The 9410-nt window shown below is 24.4% G+C and overlaps 1 protein-coding gene across 2 annotated transcripts in view; it reads left to right on the top strand.

The window, feature by feature from the left end:
• LOC129613033 (putative uncharacterized protein DDB_G0291812) overlaps nt 1-5155 on the top strand; it is a 106633-nt gene extending 101478 nt beyond the window's left edge. For both annotated transcript variants that reach the window (XM_055526919.1, XM_055526920.1), the window contains exon 4: nt 3360-5155. In XM_055526919.1, coding sequence (XP_055382894.1) covers nt 3360-3834 — 475 coding nt within the window. In that variant the 3' untranslated portion in view covers nt 3835-5155. The remainder of the gene's footprint in view (nt 1-3359) is intronic.
• Nucleotides 5156-9410: the final 4255 nt, after the last annotated feature.

Here is a 9410-nt window from a genome sequence, read left to right on the forward strand (position 1 = left end):
AAAAATCAAAAATTAAAAAACCTGAAAAACCGCAAAACGAAAAAACAAATAAAACGCTTTTTTTTCTTGTTTTTTTTTTTTTTAATTTAAGAGAAGAAGTTACGGCAAGTCGTTTTTTTTTACACAAACAAAATTATTAACTTGTAGTCATACATTATTAATGAATTCAAAAATAAAATTTCGAAATTTTCTAAAGATTCCAAATTGTCTTATTTTTTATTTCCTCTTTTTATTTTATACAAATTTATATTGACCGGTTTTTTTTTTTCATTAATTTATAGTTTTTCGAGTTGAAATTTGATTAACAATATTAACGATATACAAGTGTACACACATGCTTTAATAATGAAACAAAACTTTTTATTTATTGTATTAAGTTTAAGAAAAATTTTTATATTTGGTCTGAATATTATGGGGTTTTATTTGAATTTAATAAGTGAACATTTTGTACTCAAGTTCAAGGTAATTATGTTAGAGGTAAGAATCAAAAACAAATTATTTCATATTTCATATGTTATACCTGTCAAAGTCTTGAAGATCTCTGTTATATATCCCATGAAAGGATGCATTTAACTTTGACTGAAAACACTTTGGCCTTCGACAAGTGAAAATACTGCTTTTAAAAACAATTTAGATATTAATTACATTACAAAATTACCTTACAATCATATACGAAAATATTTCAAAGATTGCATACATTTAGGATGAGACAAAAAAAAAAAATCGAAAGAGGCCTTAAAATAATGTTCGAATTTAAGGATTAATTACATAAGTTAAGAAAAATAATAATAATTTTTTAAATGTGCATTTATAGAAATTTGGAAAGCCTTTGAGTTTCGGAATTATAAGATGCCAAAAATTGCAATTTTACAAATTTCAAGAGGTGATAACTTGAGAGATAGTTGAAATGGAAAAAAATGTTCTTCTAACGAAATGAACTATTTATTAGTGTCTAAATGTATTTTACTAAAATTCCTACAACCCGCAATTTGGAAGAAAAACGATATTTAAATTTGGAAAAAACTGATTAACAGTAATAGTAAAGTTTAATGGCCATATTGCTTTTTTTTTGAAGCTCAAAATATAGTACGCTGCGGTAGAAGAAGCCAGCCGCTGTATCTTTGCGTTTGCAAAATTTGAAAAATGCTTATAATTTCGCTACATTAAATAGTCGAGAAATGGTATTTTTAGGGTTTTTGGGGGACTATAACTTTTAGAGGGCAAGATATGGTAAAAATTTTAGGTATATTGTAACTATACTTGGAACATATAAAAATTTTGTAACTACAAACTTAATTTTAAGTCATATTGGATTTCCTTCATCGGGTCCATAAAGAGCCTGCCTTTACTAAAGTGGTTTATAAGTTGTCCTTTTTGTCTTCATTAAATTTTTAATTTTTTACAATAATAAAAATAATTTTTTAATTATAAAGTTTTAAATATAATTTTAAAAATAAAACTCTTAAATTCTCTTACATGGAAAATTAAAGAAATTGTTACTACACTCAAAATAATTTTATAATACCATTCCCTTTACGACAGTATACTTTATAACAAATGATAGAAATACGAAGATTCACATATATACAAAAAATGCAAATTAAAATTTTTTTTTTAAATAAAAATAATATGGCACGACATCTTTCATAAAATTTAAAAAAACAAAAGTTATTTTTCATGTTACCATCGTCGTTTCTACAAATTTTTTTTCTTGTTATTGTTTTACTCCTATACATATGTATTTGGCATCCATATATACGTGTGTATATAGTATATATTATTCAGTACGCGGTTTAGTATTAACAATATCACCTTTTCAAGGTGAAACAACGTAAATGATTTATTTTTAATTAGCAAAATTTTTTGTTTTGTAAATTAATTTTATTTTGGGGGAAGTTCGCCGTTTTCTGTTTTATGCTTGTATGTGTTGGATAGGAGAACTATATTAAACTTATATGTAAACAATAAATATAAGGTAAAAGCTTTAATTTTTTAAACAATTTTCATTAGTTCAAACACAAATTTCTTATCAATTATCATATAATTAAAATATTGTTCTAATAATTGCACCTCTAGGATTTCTAATTATATTTTGGGCTTTAAAAATAAATTCTATAACAGGCTGTTGAACGTAAAATGTACCAACATAATAATACTGCAAATAGAGGTTTAAATCCAGTAAAAATAGATACAGGATGAACCTGTAACGTGGTATATTCTCTTCGGGCAAATTCCAAAAAAAAAATTCAAAAAATTTCATACAAAATTATCTGGTTAGAGAAAACTAAAAAAATTAATAATTTGATTTTTTCCGATAGTTGGAATGCTTGATATTCGGTAAGTACATAAAATGGAAAAGCAAGTATTATACTGTTTTCAAGCCCTTTTATACCCCTTTCAAAAATTGCTTGTTTTAAAGCTTCTATCTTTTTCAGAACGAAAGTTATAAACAAAAAAAATTGGTGAAGTAGAAATTTCGTGTAAGATCATTAAAATCCCTGCTTACGCCGGAAATATTTCGAATTTGACACATAATTTTGAACAAAAATTTTAATTATTTTTGATGCCCTAAATAATGTTATGTCACTTATCACTGAATCACTCTGTATATTCAAATTTACAAGTAATTTTTTCTTGAACCCTATAAATTTTATACAAATTGTTCAGTGCAGAGAAATAAAATTTTTAGATTTCAAACTATACGTGAATTTGGAGATTCATTTTTTTCTTTTTCTGTCGGGGCATAATGTCGTATAGATAAACTTCTTATATCATTGGGTTTACTAGACTATCGTAGATTTCATTCATTTATTTTGCTGGTATTTTTGTAATATTGGATATTATGGAAACATGTTATTGAGTATAATTTTTATAGCGACCAGCCTTGAATCTGAGAGCCTTTAGTTAAAGGACGAGTGAAATAACCACTGCATCATTGGTCAGGACAAGATTCCTTCAGTTGAGTTAAAACTTCCAGATTGGCGTATTTGAGAGAAAAAATTTTTAAATACCCAATCTGTTCTATTCGATATATTAGATTAAATTGCTATAAAATTTAAATGTAATTTTACAAAAATCACTTGTATCAAATTGAAAATTGAATGGAATCTAATTTGAATAATTTAAAGACAAATAAAAACTCTACTAATAAATCTTATAAGTGCAAATTAATGTTTAAAAAATTTAAACATGCTCATTGTATATTTAATTTTATTATAATTGAAATTTCTAATAAAAAAAACATTTTAATTACACACACATACCCACAGATTTAAATTTTAACATTTCTTTTAAGTTCAAAATTTTATTTTTTTTTGTTATATGAATAATTTATTTTTGTTTTTTCTTTTAATTTTCAGATATATGAATCCAGTGTCACAGCATCATGTATTATCAACAACAAATGGTACAAATAATATTGTAACAACATCACAACTTAGACCAGTTATATTAGCATCAACATCACCAAATCATGGTAATACAATAGCAACACAATCACAACAATCACAGCAACAGCAATCACAACAGCAACAACAACAACAACAAATTATAGTATCATCATTAAATAGCAACGGTATTGGTATCATTAATACTCCATTAAATTTAAATTCAAATTCTAGTTTAACATCATCATCGACGACAACAGGATCCACATCATCATCATCATCAACGGGATTTTCACAAAAATTACGTGAATTAGCTGCATCAGCAGGTTTAGTATCATTAAAACCTCGTCAACCATTAAAACCTGTTATTAAAACACGTGGTTCACCTGGTCCTGAATATCCAAAGAAAGTGACTTTTAGTGCATTTGCAACAGTTCAAGTTGTATGAAAAAAAAAACAATAATAATAATAATAAATAAACTGTTATACACTATATTTGAAACGAAATAGGAAAAAAAAAGAAACAAATTGTGATTATAAATTGAGTTAAAAAAAAATAAAAAAAAAAATAGAAATTATTAAAAGTTAAAAAAAAAAAAATATTAAAATTTGGAATGCGTCCATTTGTTTACATTTTTTTTTTATATATATATTATATAAACTGTTATACACGGGTATAACATTTATAATACGAATAAATATAAAAATTTTGAAAAAAAAAATCTAAGATGAAAAGTGAAAAAAAAAATTTCTATTTCTATTTTCTGGACTAAAATAGAAAAGAAATTTCTAATTAAAAAAAAAAAAGACAATCTAAAAATTTTATTTACCAATATACCAAAATATAATTTTTTTGTTTTAATTCAAGAAATTGAAGAAATTGTAAAAATAAAATATTTATAATATGCTCATAAAAAAGCAAAAAAACAATAATAATAAAATTCTACATAGTTGTTACCAGTTACTCTTTTAGCTTACTGTTTTTGAATATAACACTACATATACATGCATATCATATATATAATTTTTAAATAACAAACACACTAACCTGTCTGATCTTACATAAAATCTTTAGAATTAAATTTTTTTATTTTATATAATAGAAAAAAATATAGAGAGTCAACTAATTTTTAATAACTTTTACTTCTCTTTAAAAATTCTCTTACTTCTCTTTAACTGTATGAGAGTGAAAATGTCAAAATAAAATCGTAAAATTATGGGAGTGGGGTATAAGTTTCGAGTTCTTTTGACAGAAACACTCTGCAAAATTGGAATTTTGAATGTACTTGAGTGAAATTTTTCTACAAATTTGATTTTTTCTTATTTTTCATGAAATTTTGAATTGTTGCCATTTTGAATTCCAATTCTGTTTCAATTTTGTTCTGCAAAAACCCTGTATATTGTTTTAAACTTAATACGTAAGAGGTTTCTTGGAAAGAAATAATTGAATTCGTTTATTCCACGCCTCATATACTCCATTAAATGTATTCCAATAGAGCTATACAGTTTATAATTTTGAGCGTATATTTTGACTAAATACTTCATAAAACTTTCATGATAAATCACATGTTCTAATAATGCATATACGAGTACATGACAAAATTAAACAAACAACAGCAACTAGGAAATTTTATTTGTATGGTAATTAGAAAAATCTCAATTTCAAAAATTTCAAATGTCAAAATTTTTTAAAGGTAATTAGAATGGTAACCATTAGAATCACATTTCATTTATTAAAATAGTATTTAACCCAATTTTTCTCACCGTGTCAATATGAATACAAGCTTTAAACTTACCTCAAACAAAATTAGTATTCAAAAATCACTTTGAAAAAAATTACAACCCAATTTTCAGAATAACAACCAGGATTTTCAAAATCTGTGCCAATTTGTATTCTATGAAAGAATGAGTTAAAAAAAATTGTAATTACTGTTCCAAAAACCAGTTTTTTTTGCAGTTTAACAATTAAATTAACAAATTTATTACTAAACCATTTGAATTTGAGAATGTTTGCCCCTATATTTATGCAATTTTTCAATAACATTTATCGTTAATAAGAAAATTACTTTAATCGTCTTATTCATATTTTTGTGCATTAATATTCAAAAATTATTCGTGAATTTTACTTTTTTTTTTCAAAAAAACTGAGTTAAATAAAATTAATTTGTAATGTATTTAATCATCTTCTATTTTGTAGAGAAAAATAAGACCAATATGCGCTTTTGCTACGTATTTATTCTCATTATTTTTTTTCAATTCTAAATCTAATAAAATAAAAAGCAAATGTAATAAAATTTTGAATTCACAAAATGCACTATTCTATTTTCAAATATACTTTTAAATTTTACTAATCAGCTAGACTCATTAGGTCTACAGCACAAGTCATAAAAATACTCTAAATAGATTTGTTGAATAATTTATTGTTTATATTATACTCACACAATCTAAAACAACTTCAACGTATCTCACTCTCTTTTACTAACGAAATGAGAAGAAATGGAAGAATCTCTTTTAAGAATTGAATTATAAAAGTGAGAAAAATTAATCTTCTTTATTATATGTGTAATTTTCAAGTGAGAAGAACGATTATTAAAAAAAAATCGAAGAATTCGGAATTACAACAAATGAGTAAAAAAATATGACAACAAGAGTGAGACACTGAACCAAGCTGTAATTAAATTCAATTCTGTAATTAACTCCTTCTATTATAGAATAGAGGCTCCAGTATCACATAAATTCACACAATAAATCATTCAAAAATTAATGACTCATTCCATTTAGTTAACATTTAGCCTATCTTAACCTTATCTTTTTTCTTCCAATTTATCTTGTTATCAATTCTTTGCTTTCACTCAAATTTATCAGTTTTATTAATTTATATGTGAAATGCTAATCATTAATATTTAAAATAATTTAAATGTACCTAAATATTTCAATATAAATTTTATTATTACAATTTAATTAAGAAAAATAATTAATTGTAAAACAAAAACTAAAAAAAAAAAAATATTTTGTAAAATTAAAATAAAAAACTTATTATAAATAAAAAAGAAAAACTTATATTAAAAATAAAATTTATAAAATCCTAAAAATTTATTAGAATTATATACATATATAAAAACACATATGTATACATATATATATATATATATATATATATATTTCAAAAATATGAAATAAAAACTATAATGGGATCAAATAAACAGTATATAAAATAAAAAGGAAAATTTTTTATTATTTTAATTACGCTCAACTACAATGATAAGCACGATGAACGTGTTCTTTAGTGAGTATTAGAAATTTATAGCCTTTATTTCCTTAACTCATAAAATTGTAAAGTGGTACGTCCTTTTTACGCGCTTTATTTAAAAAATTTTTTCAATATGTTTTCCAAAAGAGTGAAAAACACCTTCAAAATCTGAACTATACTTAAACTTCAAAGCGAACAATATTAAGAGAGTTGTCACACTGTCACATTATTCCCGATAATAGAGAAATGTATTGGACGAGATCTACTTTTCTTTATACTTAATTATATGAAAAAATGTCTGCTTTTGGAAAGCAATTTAGCGTATACAAAAGGGTGAATAAACTTTTTGAGAAATAAATAAAATACTAGTCAATTAATTGAAAACAAAACAAAAATTAATTAAACAATATGGCTAGTTGGATAATATTGGAATTACTTACTATTTAACAGCAGTATAAAGCTAAATTTGCGGGAGTATTTGGAGAATCTGAGAAAAAAAAAAATACTATATTACACACACTATCCTGTCTTTAATACTCATATAAAGAGTTTTAATACATTTAGTTCGAATTAAAATTCTAGTTACTGACCATCCATATGACAATTTTATTTTAATTCCGTCAATGAGCTTCCATTTTCATTCAAATACCAAATTTCATATAATAATCAAAAAACAAAAGACTTAAGATGGAAACTTGATTGAAAAAAGTAAGTATAAATTTTTAAATATAAAATTTTAACCCATAGTCTGTAACCAGTCTAACATATTGAGTTTTATGAAAATAATGTAAAAATCTAATTCATTTCAATTCGTAACTTTTCAGCCGTTCGATTAGTTTAGATCTTTTGTGCGGTATACATTGAAGACAAAATTATAAAACAAAAATTTTAATCAAGCTCCTCCAGTTTTCTAGATTTGCTATTACTGTTTTATATGAATACCCTAATATTGTAAATTAAATTTAATTAATAAAACGCTTAAATAATTTATAAATAAAATGAGAAGCATAGAGCTTTTTCGGTATTGCATGATGCGCTACAAAATTTGACGCTATCACTTTTATGTGTCAGAATAAAAGTCATTAATCAATTTCAAATAAAGAATTAAGAAAAAATGGAGCACGAATTTATTTGAAAATTTATTAAAAACGCAATTATTTACTCTACAATTAAACTACTCATATGCTGAAGCTTTTTTAAAATCCTACTTGTAGCATCAGCTACAGAACATACTGCAAAACAATACTTCAAAATCGAATACTACAAATTTGCAGTTCTTCAATAAAAAACATACTGCATGTCAAATCTAACTAAGAACTGGAATACCTAAAAAAAGCCCATGATTATCAATTTTCAAAAATTTTTCAAATACTATAGAACCTCTGTTTTGTCCCATAAATTCAAAATTTTATCATATCTTCAAATTCAAATTCAATCGAAATTCAATTAAATTTAATAAATAAAAAAAATTATAATAAAAAATAATAATTTCTTCAATATTTTCATTAATTTTGAAATTCTTAAATTCACTGTAGACTCGTTATTTTGCAAACTTTAATTTAACTCTATTTATATATATATACATACACTTATATAAATTGTATTTAAGGCAATATAAAATTTGTAATAATACAATAAAAATTAATTACAACTATATAAAATTAAATTATTTCCAAAATAAAAATTAAACCAAACTATTTTGTCGTTCTTCTATTATTCAATTAATTTGTCGTATTTTTTCTTTAAATATTTTTAATTGAATGAAGAAAAAAAGAATAATCTAAACATCTCCTATATATATATTTTTTTTTTCCGCAAGTAATTTTTGTTTCTTATTCATTTTTATTTAATAAAGAATTTTAAAATTTAATTTCATCTAAATATGGTTACTAAATTACTTCTATATTATATGCGTATATTATACAGGATGGAGCTGTAACGTGGCATAATCTCTGGGAACCAGAAATTTGGAACAATTTTATGGAAAAAAAATGTTCCTGGGGAAGGGCCGGCAAATGAATATTTAAACCCCAAAATCCCGGTTGAAAATTTTTGGTTTCGATAAAAATGAGTATCGATCTTAATTGCTATAACTGCCTTAACATTAGATTTACAGGTATCGGCTGTATACCTATTTTTACTGAAGTCCGTCTTTTGACGGGTGAATTAAAATACAAATTTTTGGAAGCCTCTTCATTTTAAATCAAAAGTTTTTTATTCACAGCTGTTTTCACTATATTTTTTACATGTAAACTCTATTTTGGATACGCACTTTCCACATAGATATTTGCTACATTTAATGCAAATGTTATTGGACCTATTTTTTTTACATAACCCAATTTGGTAAGTTTTTCGCACATTTGTATTTTATACAACAGACACTGAATTTAAACTTGTATTTTTTTCGTCGCGATAATCATTGCCTAGTTCTTCAGCCCATTGAAAAATAAATTTCTTCCGAGATATTTTTACTCCAGTGGTCCCCTTGTACAATATACAGGCATTGATGGCTGCCATTCAGAATTTAGTTCGTAAATTAAGCACCCCGTATAGTTGGCGGATTACCGTAAAAATAGGTATATAACAGATATAATAAAATGCAGGTCTTTCGGAGGATATAAATGGAAATTCAGAATTTTAAGGCATGAAATCGTAAACCTGTCAAATTTACGGGTTCCGTAAATCTAGTGTTAATTATTAGCCAATTTAAAAAGATTAATATGCAATGGAAAGCTGAAAAGTAGTTCCTTATTATAAAGAAAACAGTGTGCCAT

The sequence above is a fragment of the Condylostylus longicornis genome, unplaced genomic scaffold (assembly GCF_029603195.1).
Source record: "Condylostylus longicornis isolate FDR11 unplaced genomic scaffold, ASM2960319v2 ptg000080l, whole genome shotgun sequence".
NCBI classification, from domain to species: domain Eukaryota; kingdom Metazoa; phylum Arthropoda; class Insecta; order Diptera; family Dolichopodidae; genus Condylostylus; species Condylostylus longicornis.